Below are 14,319 nucleotides of genomic sequence, written 5' to 3'. Positions count from 1 at the left end.
CAGCACAGTGCAAGGCATCTGGAGGCGGGAATGTCTGCCGAATACCTGAGAGGAGTTTTGATACTCTGTGCTGGAGGGCTGTGTCCCACAAGGTGCTTTGTGCTCCTGGCCTCCGTCCAGAAAGGCACTTACGTATGTGAACATTTCTGTTTCTATTAATTTCACTGATACTACTCGCTTAAATACCTGACTGGGTCAGGGCCAGCACTCTCAGGACTTTGCAGGATAAAACTTTTAAAGGAATAATTAGTGGAAATTATGAAGAACAAGATTTGTAGCTTAATAACAGTGTTCTCTTCGGAGCCAAATTGGAATAGAGGTGCAGAACGTAGATGAAGCATGTGAATACTCGAGCTGCTGTCTGTGTGTTGGGCAGGAGAGGTAGCTCCATGGAAATACGAAGTTGTGTTTTAACTGGCGTGTATCACAGCTGGTCAAACAGTTTTACCTAGAGACCATGTCCTGGAGGTGGCAGGTACCGATCAGGATTAGGATGCACAGTATCAGGTTGGTATGATGGCTGTGCTGGTATGAATGTTTCTCGGTAGCACCGCTGAGGCATGCTTTAAAGCCCATAATGAGCTGGCTGGAAGAAAGTGTTTGCTGTGTGTGTCATATTGTTCACGTGTGCACTGGGTGATCATGCAGACAGCGTGGTCATCGCATCTCAGTCAAGCAAGGTAACTTACCTGTTAACAACAGCAGATTAGGCACGGTAGGGACATAGCCTGGGATGTCAGCTGAAGTATTCACGTGAACTTGTGCGCAAATAGGAATCAGAGTCCCTCAGAAAATTTAAGGCAAAATAAGTGTTTTCAAGAGAGTTTGTTTTATGATGCGGCTGCATGGCGTTCCCTGAAGAAGAGGCAGGTTTAAGACAGTGCGGGTGGCACAACCTGGGTTCCAGAGTTGGAAGAGATGTCCCCGTGACGCTGACCTGGGCTGAGCAGGGGTGGGCGGCGCAAGGGGCTCTGCAGAGTGGGCACAGAGCAGGATAGCTTGGGAAGTGCAGGCTTCAAGAGCAGATACCTGGGCACTGATTTAAACATGGAAGTGCTTGCTTAGCTTTAAGCCTCACTGACTTCAATGGTGATGTATTGAGGTCTTACTAAAGAATCAGATGATAACGAAGAACAAGTTATTGAAAAAAGTGCTGTTATCTGCATACCGACTTCTGTGGAATTATTGGGCATTCTATTCTGTTTCCAACTTGGAGCAGACGTGGAAATACTTCTTAAAAATCAAGATTTACAGTGATACAGCAGGGGCAGGTTCTAGTCTGTCATTTTCTTTGCCGTTAGAATTTGCTGAATGCATCAAGCCATGCCTATTTAAATTTTGGTTTGGTGTTTTTTTTTTTTAAATGACAGTTTATCTGAGCTCACGGAATGAATGGATAACGTTACTATTTACATAAGCTCATTGTGATCTGTCTCGGTAATGTAATCAAATTAGGGTTAACTGCAGCTGGAGAATGCCAGCTTGTAAACTGTTTTTCAAAAAGAATCACATGGTGTTACTTGACATGTTTAGTATACATTCAGGAGGCTTTGCAAAAATTATAGCACATCCCTAACTAATGTAACTAAGTCAGGATTGTGTTGCCACCAGTTCGCTGAATCCAGGAAATGAAATGCAGTGAAATTCATCAACAGTCGGAGGGGATACACCTCCAAGCAGATTCCTAAAACGCAAGTTTTTCTGACGTGGCTGCTGCTGACATGTTGTCTTTCTTTTGGCTAAAATCAACATATCAGTTGATAGAAAAAGCATATGGTGTAAATTTTGAGTACATTTAAGAACATCTGTGTTAACTGCAAAAGCGCAGCCCACTGTACACGTCAAGCACTATATTTAGTCCTATGGCATTCGCATAAGATGAAGTCCAGCCTGAGCTAGAATTACCCAATGAGTAGATTTTCAAAGCATCTTTTGTTATTCTTATTAATAAACATCGCATCTGGTACTTTCCCTCTTTCTCCCTTTCTCATTTAATTAGAAGGTACTATTTACATCACAGTATTGCAGTCATCAAGTTCTCGCTGCAGAGAGCGATCTCACAGGACAGTCTTTGCCCCTCAGAGCTTACAGTATGCCGGCGGAGCTGATCTGACTGTTGAATTTCTACCTGTCTACAAAGGTGGTGTCAGACAGTTTTCATTCCAAACTGGGAGTGCAGAAGAAGAATTTCGAAATTTCCTCCGCAGCCCGGGAAGGTTTCTGAAGGCTCTGGCAGAGCCCTGGCAGAGGTTCGGCAGCAGGAGGTTTTGGGTTCTGTCCTCTGCCCCTGCATGCACACGATACACACCACACCCCGCCAAATACCAAAACTATTTCCACGTCAAACTGCCGGCCTGCTCTACTGACATGGGCAAATAGGAAATTTAGGCACATTCAGGTTGTGGGCCATGTCCAAGCTAATGCAGAAAGTCTGTGGCAGAACTTAGTCCCATACTGTTGCATTTTGGACATAATCCTCTCTCTTTTTTAAAGTCTGGTGTAAAGGAAGGGTGGAAAACATCATCTAAAAAGAGTTCCTGATCTCCCACTACTGCTAAAACACCTTTTCCCACACAAATATTCTGATAGTTTGAGTGTGGAGAGGGTTCCATTGAAACTAAAATTCTTCATGAAATCGGGGTTTGTTTCTCCAGAAGTTCTGTAATAGAAGGAAACTGAAAAAATATTTCACCTTGTCAAAAATCAGCCATTTTGAAATATTCTGAATGAACAGTAAGATAAACAGCCACTGATGCTTTTCTGTAGAAGTACCATTTTTGAAAATGTATGAAATACTTTTTACAGAAATTCTGTTCTCTAAGAATTTTGAAATTTGGGTTCTGCTATGACTTGCAGGGAAAAAAAAATAAATACAGTTTGAGAAACAGAACTTGCCCCTTGAGCGCAGATCTATCCAAACCAACAAAAGGAAGCTTGTGTTGGCATTTAGATTCAGACTCAGGAATTCCCGACTCTTAAGCCTGTTTATACAGGACTATACCACAGCCCAATTTGCACTTCATTTTAATTTTTTTCCCCCCTATGTTTATGGTCATGTTGAACGGGTGGATTATGCACTCTGAATGCACATACTTAACCAATTGTATGTAAAGATTTTTTGCATATAATAATTGTAGTTAAGTGTCTTCATTTGGAAGCAGCAGTGTTCCATGAAGGCTTTTAAGTCATTTAGCATAGGCATATTTATATTACAGCTCTGAAAGTTTCATGGCCTAATTCTCAAAAGGCTTTTGAGGGTCGCTAGTTCCCAATGAAAGTAACGGGAGCTGTGAGTGCTCTGCACTTGAGAACAGTCAGCAATTCCCCAGCAACTTGGTGACATGTGCTTCTAACTGTGCATGATAGATATTTCACTTTCAGTAATTCCGGGTGAGATTTCAGCATGTGTATGTGCGTGCACAAGTGCAGGAACACACAGATTTTTATTGCTCTGGTATTCACCTCTTGGTCCTATTTGCTTTCAGCTACTTTCTAAACCGCAATTTCAGTATCTATTAGAGCTGTTGTAAAATACAGAATGGTTTAGGGTTCTTACTATTTAAAACATGACACGTTGTTATTACAGCTGAGCTTGGAGATATTTGCCAACACTTTTGAAATTTGTAAATTGGTCCATCTCACCTGGGCATGGTCAAAGGGGTCCAAGAACTTTGTGCCAAATCCTCAGCTACTGGAACGCAACAGAGCCTCCTTGGCCCTCTCTCTCTCTTTCCCTCTCTCTTTCCCTCTCTCTTTCCCTCTCTCTTTCCCTCTCTCTTTCCCTCTCTCTTTCCCTCTCTCTTTCCCTCTCTCTTTCCCTCTCTCTTTCCCTCTCTCTTTCCCTCTCTCTTTCCCTCTCTCTTTCCCTCTCTCTTTCTCTCTTTCTTTCTCTTTTTCTTTCTCTCTTAGGTTCCTTTCCAATTCTCATTTTATCTTGGGTTTGCTTGCGTTTTGATCTCTGTTCCTTGGAGCTTTTTTCTGCTCTTCTTTGGTAGCCAAAATACATTGCCTGGGCCTGGAAGTCCTGAGTACCTTGACCCCACCTTAGCACTTGAGTATATGTTTAACCTTAGACATCTGAGGTCCTCACTGAGGTCAGTGAAGCTACTTAAATACTTGGAGTCTGGCTGCTCGATCAAGTCCTTGTAGAGTATGTTTATCCTGATGGGGCTATCCAGTGTGATATGAAGTTTGGGTACTTGACCCCCCTGAATGCCTGCTGACCTAGATCTAATCTGAGGTAGAACGCAGCAGCGTTTTAATGACTTGTATCACCACACCTCTGTTGGAGGAGGAATTAAGGAGCTGCCTGCGCAGCTGCTGAACGCACTGAGGTACCGAAGCACCCCACGCCCCCGACCCCGCCGTCAGTCCCTCCCGTTGGGATACAGCTACTGGTGTGCTGTGAAGTTCTCGGCTGAGCGCCTGGCTGCGGGAGGGGAGAGCATTCGTGTTTGTGAGGGGAAAGATGCGTCCAGCGTCGCACGGGGATGCTGGGAGGGCAGCTGCCATCAGGCCTGCCCCTGTCACCGTCCCTCCGACTTGGCCTGCCGGCAGGGCGAGCCGGGGCGCTGGCAGCTGGCTTTGGTCGCCCGCTCCGGAGGGACTCGCTTTTGGAGAGCCCACAGGTCTCCATCCTCTTAGTGCCCAGATTCTACATCACCTGCCGTTTGGGAAAGAAACACATCATCTCGTCAGCCAGATCTAAAGAAGTTATTTATAGAAGCTACAGAAAACCTTAAAATGTGTGGGAGAATATAATAATAGTTCTGGTATAAGCCTTCCATCTAACTTCCAAAACGTCTGTGTTGCTCTGTTGCAGTTAAGAGTTTTGGCATAATAATAATAGTAATAATAATAACAAGTCTTTATTATTTTATAACATTCTTAGTTGCAATTCAACTTAATTTTTTTTTCTATTTTGTCTTTTCTTAGCAAATACTGACTGATCCCGAGGTGACCTCCCAAGAGGGCAATATCAAAAAGGTAGGATGTGGATCAATCTTATGCAAGTTGTTTTACTGTCTGGCTTTGAAATACACCTAGACACTTTTTTCTCGTCTTACTTTTGAACAAAGGTGTGTATCGCAATAGCATCGTACAAGTTTTCCAATATTTGCTGTTGCTTTTTTGGATTAAGTATTGTGGTTCTATTGGCATATTTTTCTGTCTTTTTTTTGATTCCAGTATTTATGAAAAAGAAAATAATAGTTGGAAGTGTTCCTTGATTCAGCTACAATATAAACAGCTACCAGTCCAAATCGAAAAACCTCATTTACCTCTTTTCCAGTAAAAGAAAATGTTGGTCCTTTGTTAAAAGTGCTAAATTTTTAGAGGTCACTTCACCATGTAAATGTGGCTTATGTGAAGTCCAAGGGAAAAGGAATAGATATATGAAAGGATAAAATTTAACTCATACGATGTATTACCGGTGCTTTTCATCACATTGTGATGCTTAAACTGTAATACTGACCAGAGAAAAATGTGTTCCAAATACAGCCCAGCTGTATAAATTTCTTCATAGTAGCTGTGAGGCAGCCTCAACACTACATATTTCAGTAGCCAGTCTACTATTTTGGTTGGGGTTATTCTCAGTAACACTAAAATGACATTCTTTCCATGGCTATCTTTTGGTTAACGGCTTTACTAAAGTAAAGTGTTACAAGTCATATTTGATTATAGCCTCTCTAGATGTCTAGAGGTAGTGCCTCCTTGTTGAAATAATGAATAGCTGTAATTCCTTTCATACGCAATTGTCTTATAATGGGTATTCACAGTCCTATTCATAAAATCGGAGTTTTTGAAAGTGGAAAATATTATAAACTGGAATTTGCAACAACTGCCATTTTTATTCCTCCATTTAGGCGAGCTCTCTTACTGTTTCTTAACTCTGAAAGCTAAAAGGAAACACTTGTTTCACTCTGCCAAACAAAGTGAAATACAATACTTGTCAGGCTCCAAAGTTAGTTTGGGAAAAGATATTTAGACACATGTCCGGTATGGACCGTTCTAGTCTTACCGTGTTGAGAAAAATAAGCTTTTATTTTAGAAAGCTAGGCTACCAATATGAAACGTCCTTTGACCATCCAATGACCTTGCAAAGGACCTATCGCAATACCGCTGAACTTTTTACCTTGTTCGTCTCCATAACTCATTTGGTGTTTGTCTCTGCCTCTGTGGGATCCTTTTGTCTGAACAGACATGGTGACAAGGTGGCAGGTTCTTATTATCACCACGCACTTATCACAAGGCTGGGGTAAATTCTCCATGGCTGAGGACTGCTCAGCTATTTCTTTCTCAGTCTTTAATTACAATATCACAAATAAATTCTGCATCCCTACCTCGCAGAATCTACATTACCCTAAAGAGAGCAGGCTTTGTGTGAAACAAGGGTAGAAGGAAATGTTACACTGGCAGCTTTATGTGTTCAATACGTGGTTTTGTATTTAAACTTCATTACTTTTATTTCAAAGGAGAATGTTGCGAAAACTACAGGTCTTTGAAAAATACTGTGTCCTTAAATATTTTCCTGTACAGCAGGTATAAAACTGGACAATTATGATACTTGACAAGGGGGGAATGACTGGCCTTCCACTTCTGTCTTTTAAATGCATTGTAGAGAAGCACTAGTGGGAGTTTATGAGGTGATAAATTTATTGAAGGATGGGCAGTAGGGTTTTACAGCTAGGGTAAAAAAGGTCAAAGCAGTAAGGTAAAGAGTTCAAGTCTAAACTTTATGGCTTGTGAAAAGACTACTGCTAGACAGCTTTTCAGTCAGAAGAAAATAAAAAATAAAGAATGCAAACTCACTCTGTACAATTTTTGTAGTATCTTAAAATTGTTTGTAAGTACTGCTCTGGCATTTTGGTCCAGTGGTACAAAACCCTTTTGGGAGAAGATTTCCTTTTCCAACCTCTCTAAATCATTCAGTTGTCATATCCCTGAAGAGACGATAGTTGAGATTTGACTTCAATTTATTCCTATTCCTTCAGAGATAAGTTGGTGGTGAGAAGGTGACTGAAGACAAATGTAACTGTAGTAGGTGGGCTGATTTAAACTAGGAGACAAGGAAGTCAGAGCCAAACAGAGGGACCATAATTTTCGGTGGCTCATTTGACTGACTGCTGTTATCACAGGTTCAGAATTGGGTAGTAACAAGGGCTAGGAAGAGGAAAAAAATCTCTAGAAGGCAGGGAAAATCTGTAAAAACAGTAAAAAAATAGAGCTGGGAAGGGAAGCGTGATGGCAGGGAGAGGTATAGGAAGATGCACAGGAAGCAATCTCTGCTTAAAAATTGACCCCAGTATTATTTCTGCTGTTAAGCTGCCAGAAAAATAATGCTCTCTTACGTAACTTTTCATAAACTGAAAGGCAGTGAAAAGTCTGAAGATGTAGCATAGCAGACCCTGTTATGTTGTGTAATAAAGCAGGCCCTTTTTTGGCTTGGAGCAAAATAAGAAATACTTTCCCACTATGTCCAGTATTTTTCAGTTTGTATTACTGTTATTTCTGCTGGGACCACTAACACCAGAAAGCTGATTTGTCTGTTAGTAGTTGTCTGACAAGAATTAAGATTTCTAGCAATGTTATTAAAGGACCTGTATCCAGGATCATTTTTCCGTATCTGGAAATGTGCTGTGCCATAGACTAAAACGTGGTGTACTAACAAGTTTTCCTTTTATCTAGTTTGCTTGCTGATATTTAGTTTAACTTGCACAAATATACATCAGCTCCTCATCCTGTTTGTTTAATTTTAAATAATCGATTGTGAAAGTAACACTAAAATAGGCAATTCACTTTTTTAGTGAACTGAATGCATACATTCAGAGATGCACACAAGTATGTAAGTTATACCTGTGGGTATATTGTCCCATATTCCCAAACGTCTTTTTTTCTAAGCCATCTTCCTGCGGTCTGTTTATTTTGCTTAGAGAGCAGCTCACATGTTCTCTTGCTCTGAATTTTCTAAGCTTCTCCACTGCATTTAAGACATTGAAAAAAGGGCTTGTTGTCACTATCTTCATTGTCATTTTGATTTAACTTTGAGAGGGAGATGAAAGATTTAGACTTCCTCTGGCAGGAAACAAGGCCAGTGTCCATTACAAGACAGCTTTTTTTCCAAGGAGCAATGCTAGGGGTATTTATCTGTCCTCTAAAAGTGACTTTGGATGGCGGTTTGAGAATCATATTGAAGGAGGCTCTATGTATCGAGCTCCTAGCCAACCTCCTCTGGATGGGCTGTTTTTCTGACTGTGGTGACAAGAGACCTCAGGGACTTCTCTCTTCAGTAGACTCTCTATTTAGTTTCTGTTTACTTAGAGGGAATAGCCTGAGGGGCTACTGGAGAGAAAACATCTGTGGGAGATAATCTATAGAGTTATCTATCTATCACTCTTGTCGACCCTGTCTCCCTTGAGAGCAAGCTGAGAGACTTGTAATAAAAAGGCATCGCTGAAGAGGCTTTAGGGACAAATAAAGAGACATGTTAAGGGCCAGCTGAAAAAGGATAGAAGACATTATTAAAGCTCAATAGCTGTCTTATCAAAATCCAATAGGATAGGCATTTGGCAAAAGGCTTTAAATTTATTCTTTGACTTTCTCGAGAGCTTGAATTTATCCATTAACAAGAATGTACTACACAGGGAGCGGGAGATGCTATCAGCTTCAAAAGAGTTGGATTCAATCTGGTATTGTACGAAACACAACAACAAAAACTGCAGACAGAACCAATTTTTTCCCCTACTTTGGCTGACTTCTTACCTACATTGCAAAATACTAGAAGCTGGTAATATAATGCTGATGATGCTATAAACTGAAAGTAATTTATGCAGCACAGTAATTTATTCTCTACTCCCAAATCACATAGATTTTTGAAAAATAAAGTTACTGTTAGAAAACTGGGTGAGATTAGAAATCTTGACCTCTTAGAAAGCATCAAGTAGTAAACAAGAAACCTAGGTAGAGGGAAAGCTTTTATTCCTAAAACAAGTAAAAACTGACTAATGTTTTGTTACTGCAGATGCAAGGCGGGGTAGGGCCATAAATCTCTCTAGGTTTATTATTATATACAAAATGCTACAGGTCACAGGAACCATCTGATACTTCAGAAACACATTGTTCACACAAGATGATTGATTGATAATTATGATAATTTGCAAAATGATTATTTGGGTATTATAACCATAGTTTGTCCCACTGGATTGCTGTGAAGACATTTTCTATATCATGGGCCGTCAGAAATGGCCTCTGGCAACAAGGGATATGGAAAGGTCTGGTCGGTCTCTCCCGGTGGGATCTGTAGGACTGATGAATGATGACCCAGAGGAGTAAGAAATCAGACTTCAATAAGCAGTCAGGAAGGTAGTTAGAGAAGAGCAAGGGAACTGTTAACTGTCTTTTGTGGAGCAATTACTAGCTGGGCCATACACCCTCAGGCCTAAGCACCGTCTGTCATAATATTATACATGCAGAGAGAGATTGACTTAGAGATTTTAAGTTGAGCTGTTTAAAGTTCCTGGATTTGCAGCACTTCACACAAAATACATTTGCATTTCTGCATTTAATTTATGTTATGAATATATTTATTACCTACATCTAATAAAAGGTGTCCTAAAACTGTTAGTAAAGATTTTAAAAGTCCACATTTCAGTGATATTTCTTCATCTTTCAGTTCTGTATATTGAAGAATCAAACTCCCAGTTTTAGTGGTTTTAAAGCAGTCTTCATACTTACTGAGAATTTACACTATTAACCAGATGGAATTATTTTTAAAATATCACCTGCTTTTGTGTGCTTAAATTTAGCTTCAAAAAGGAGAGCATGGTCTTACAAAATGTACCGGACTATTGAGAGCTGGAAGACAGCGCTGCACAGTGACCAAAACTGGAGGTTAATGATGCTTCACAAAACCCTATGAGACGGTGTAACAATACCCAGTTATCATAGTTAAAGTCCAGTTTCAGCGTGATCACTGCCTTACAGTTACTATTTCAGAAAGAGCTTTAATTTGCTTGTTTTATAGGTTGTATCTTTATGAAATAAAGGTATGTTTAGCTGCCACAAACAGAGACAGCTTTGAGTTGATTTTTATAATCTTTTCTTGAATAGACTTGCGTCATTCCAATAAGCCCTGGACAAAAGAGTGGACAGTTGTCTGAGAGTCTTTTTTATAACATTTCTCTCTTTCCATTGTTAGAGAGCTGCTAATAAAAGAACCAGGAGTCCATTAATTCAGTGAATGAACATATAGTAAAGTCAGTTCCCTCTTGAGAACAATAATGTTGCGGTCAGCTTAGGTTTCCATGGAAACTAAGTACTTCTAAGAAGTTTGCATCCTTGATTTTGCTGAAATGAAGCATGTAAAGTAAAAAAAAGGTGTATGGCTGGCACAGAAAAGTCGGAGAAGAAAGTGATGGTTAAATTATTTTGCAGGAATAACATTGTACGTTTAATTTCTGTGATACAGATGTTTGGGCTTGGTTGTATTGTGTGTATGTGTGTGTATGACAAATGATTCCATAAAGAGGTCTCTAGGGGTTTTGAACCCATAAATCAGGCCAAGTTAAGAAGACTAACAGTGGTTAAGTTTGCTCTCTCCATATCTCCAGTACATTCGAGTCAACTGTAGCCACATGCATGACAACAAGATGTAAAGAGCGTGCCTCAGCGCAGGTCTCTATTTCCAGTAGTTTCAGCAGTACAGATGATTAGGGTGGTTAATGGCAATTTACCATGTTCTCTGTTGGCAAGTAAATGCAAAGTATGGATACGGTGTGAACGCCTCATACGATTTTAAATAAGACCTTTTTGTAAATTAAGTTGGTTCTTTTCCTTCCTTCCACTCTAGGCGAGTTCATACTTAAATCACTACAGCCACCAGTGTAAACCAAAGAGCAATGACGTTGGTTTGTTCTTTTAGCACTAATTTATGACCTGCTGCCTTATTTTCTTGAATAAGTCAATTGCTGTAGCTGAGAGGGAAGTGTCCAAAATGTATTGCTGAGCTATTTATACACATTGTTCCAAATGACATGCATCTCTGTTGAACAATATCTCTTAAGATAAAAGTGTCCGTTTAACTTCAGGCATAGACAGTTATGAGAGGTCACCTTGTCTTCGTTTAATGCATCTCACACATAAACACACAGACTTTAAGGTGGCCTCAAGTTATTAACAAAACCAGCTACACTTTTTTGGACGTGAGAAGGCAGGAGGCTGTTCCCTTGACAAAACCAACCAACCCACTCACATCGGTGTGAATCGGTGATCTGCTGTGTCTCTGAATGGGAAGTGCGAGTGGTAGAGTCAAGTCCAAATTGCTGTCTTGTTTAACCCCCGTGCCCGACTAGTGGTCTGCTTGAGGGGGGAAAAAGCCAAAACCACTCCACTAGTAATTTATAAGAAGTGTCAGAGTCATATTTCAGCATCAGTGCAACCTCATCGCATTAGGGCAGAAATGGTAATTCATTAGCTAGCTGGTCAAGTAATTCATTCTATTCCGTGTTTTGTAAGCAGTTGAAAATATCTTATGTTCTGTTGATGAGTATTCATAGAATAGCATGGTCAGCTCTCTTGCAGCCTCACGTTATTTACCTTTCTCGGTCGTGCTGTGCGGTTGGCTAACTCACCTGGAGAACTGCAGTTTCCGAAGCTGGCTGCTTGGCTGGCGAGGTCAGGCAGTTCCGCAGAACAATGCGAGTGAAGGAGACTTGTTCTCACTCTGGCTGAGTAATCGGTTATGCTGAAGATGTATGCAAATTTAAGATTTATAAACTTTTTTATACCTAAGAGCTTCCTGAATAGTGTGAAACCCACCTGTCCTAGTGAGCGAGCTCTCTTTACTTTGTGTTTGTGAAAACCATCACAAGCACACATTAACAGTTTTAACGCTTTTCTCACAGTCCTGCTTCTCTCTCAGTGTATATATAATTAATTTCAATGATTCCTTGTTGAAAAAACACACGTAACATCATATGTGAAATTAAAAATACTCTACAGACGTGTTTATTAATTTGAATCAAGATATGTTTTTAATTGTTTACATACCTTTGAGCACATACTCTTTTTTTTTCTGCTAACGAAATGAACTGCAAACTGAACGGCTGGCATTTACGTACCGGCTGTAAGACGATTACTAGTGAAATAATATTCTGGATGATTAGGAGGTATTACAGCCTCTACTCAGTTTAAAAATGCCAGAATGCCCCAGAGATCTCCATGAATCTGCTGCCAGCCGGCCCCTGTCAGAGCTGAAGGCAGCACTGTCTGGAGCCCAAAATCAACTTCAGGAAGGTCATGTGAAAGAAAATCCTCAGTCATCAGGAAGCCCTTGGCCTCGTGGCCTTTCTGACATTTTCTGACAAACCTTAAATCACCAGAGTAGACAAAACATCACAAATTTTGGAATGATGGCCTCTGGGATTTCAAAACTGTATGTTAACTTCGAAGGTAACCCCCACCTCGGTCCGCTCTGCAATTCCTCCTTGGATGCAGAGGGCGAGCGTACCAGGAGGTATTCCTGGAATTAGGTCTGGATTCAGAACCACACGTGGGATGGACTGGGAGCGCGAGAAGACTGTAACCGATACTGCAGCGGAGGAGGGAGCTGCAAGCACGCGTGCGTGTGTGTTGCCACCAGTTTATTTACACAGTACTGGGAATATACATCAGTGTTGTAAGAATAGATTGCACTGAGTAGGACAGGTTTCTGTTCCAGACTGAAATTTGGAATCAGGATTTATTGTATACATTACATACATTATAGAAGCCAGATGGTTCTATTAATATAATCTGTGATCTTGAGGTGTGTGCAGTATTCGGTTAATCTCATTGTGCAGCTATTAAAGAGAATATATATCAGGTAGGAGGCCTATTAGAGCTCGCTAGCTAAAAAGAAAAACCTGGACAGTAATTGGGGAGGAAAGAAAAGGGGGGGGGGGTGTGTGAATAGCAGGGAGAGTGACTTGAAGTTGGCTCCTAGCACCTATGGTGCTGCTTTAAAAAGGAAAAAAGAAAAGCCAAAAAGCAGGGAACTGGATGCCAGTGACCTATAATTAAATATATATATCATAGAAAAAACAAAAAATGCCTTTGTCCTCTCCCCCCCCCCCCCCCCCCCATTTTGCTCTAGAAATACATCAAGGGTTTACAAAGCAGTAAAGATATGACTGTTGTCCCACGCACGTTCCAGGAGCGCAGTATATTTTGATGATGCCAGTTAGATGGGGTTTTAGATTAGATGAGGTTTTTATGAGATTATAAAATATGTGTTCTGAAAAAAAGCCCAAATTTATTTTTCATAGGGCAGTTTTGGGAGAAAAATAATTGCTAGAAGTCAACTATTCAGTGATGTTCAGTAGTACCTTCTCTCTTTACCCATGGAAATTTCAGCATGCAGTAGCAGCACTTTGTAAGCAAATTAAGTTCATTCCCTTTGCTCTTTGTAGTAGATACAGTAGTTGCATGAGTGACTGCTGTATGCTAAAGCCTGCAATATAAAACCAGGCTTATTTGAGGGTAGTGAGAAAATTTTGGCTCCACGTCTTAATTGATTGTCCTCAAATTTTTTTTACTCAATATGGATGTTTCTTTTCACAACATCATGAGTTTTCAAAACTTTATTTCATTTTGACTTGGGCCAAAAATACTTCACTTAAACCTAATTGAGTTATACTTTCCGATTATTTCCTTTAACTTGTGATAAATTTTAATTTCTGTGAATACTCTGATTTAATCAAATTGTAACTTTTCAACAAAATAGTTTTGGGTTGGGAAATGTACAATCAGTTCTAGTCTTAGCTTTAATTTATATCTACAATAGCAGGGAGCATTTATGTGGTATTTAAACTGATGGGGACTTGCCAAGTTCAGAGTCCAAAATCCCCTGCATGCTAATTCAGAGACACAAGAGCTTGCAGGGCTGATTTTGTCCTTCCCAAGGAGGAGATAAAGCAGCAGTTGAGGAAATTGCAACATGTCCAAGATTCTACGCTGGCATCATTCATTTTCAGACCGACCAATTCAGTTGGTGTTAGTCCGTGCTTGCTGGGGTAGGAATCTGTTTTGCCTGGGCTGTGAGCTGCAGCTGACCACCTAGATTGCTTAGCATCCAGAAAAACAGGACGTAGCCTCTACTTGCACGGATTGACTTCTGATTTTATGTTCCGCAGGTTCAGTGTAAGGTTCAAGGGACCTACGGCGTTGGTCCTGCTCAAATGGGCAGATCTGAGTATTCTTTCATGTGCGTGGGTATTTCTCAGAGTAATAGTGAGAAGAAGTACAAAGTCTGAAAAAAAAAATAATGCTATTTATAATTACCTC

The 14,319-nt window shown here is 40.4% G+C and overlaps 1 protein-coding gene across 1 annotated transcript in view; it reads left to right on the top strand.

The window, feature by feature from the left end:
* PRDM16 (PR/SET domain 16) overlaps positions 1-14,319 on the top strand; it is a 221,516-nt gene that overhangs the window by 44,795 nt on the left and 162,402 nt on the right. The window contains exons 3-4 of the mRNA XM_050909645.1: positions 4,936-4,986; positions 6,538-6,540. Coding sequence (XP_050765602.1) covers positions 4,936-4,986; positions 6,538-6,540 — 54 coding nt within the window. The remainder of the gene's footprint in view (positions 1-4,935; positions 4,987-6,537; positions 6,541-14,319) is intronic.

Source organism: Gymnogyps californianus, chromosome 21 (genome assembly GCF_018139145.2).
Source record: "Gymnogyps californianus isolate 813 chromosome 21, ASM1813914v2, whole genome shotgun sequence".
NCBI lineage: Eukaryota > Metazoa > Chordata > Aves > Accipitriformes > Cathartidae > Gymnogyps > Gymnogyps californianus.
Note: the sequence above shows the minus strand (reverse complement) of the source record. Positions and strands in the feature narration are given on the sequence as shown.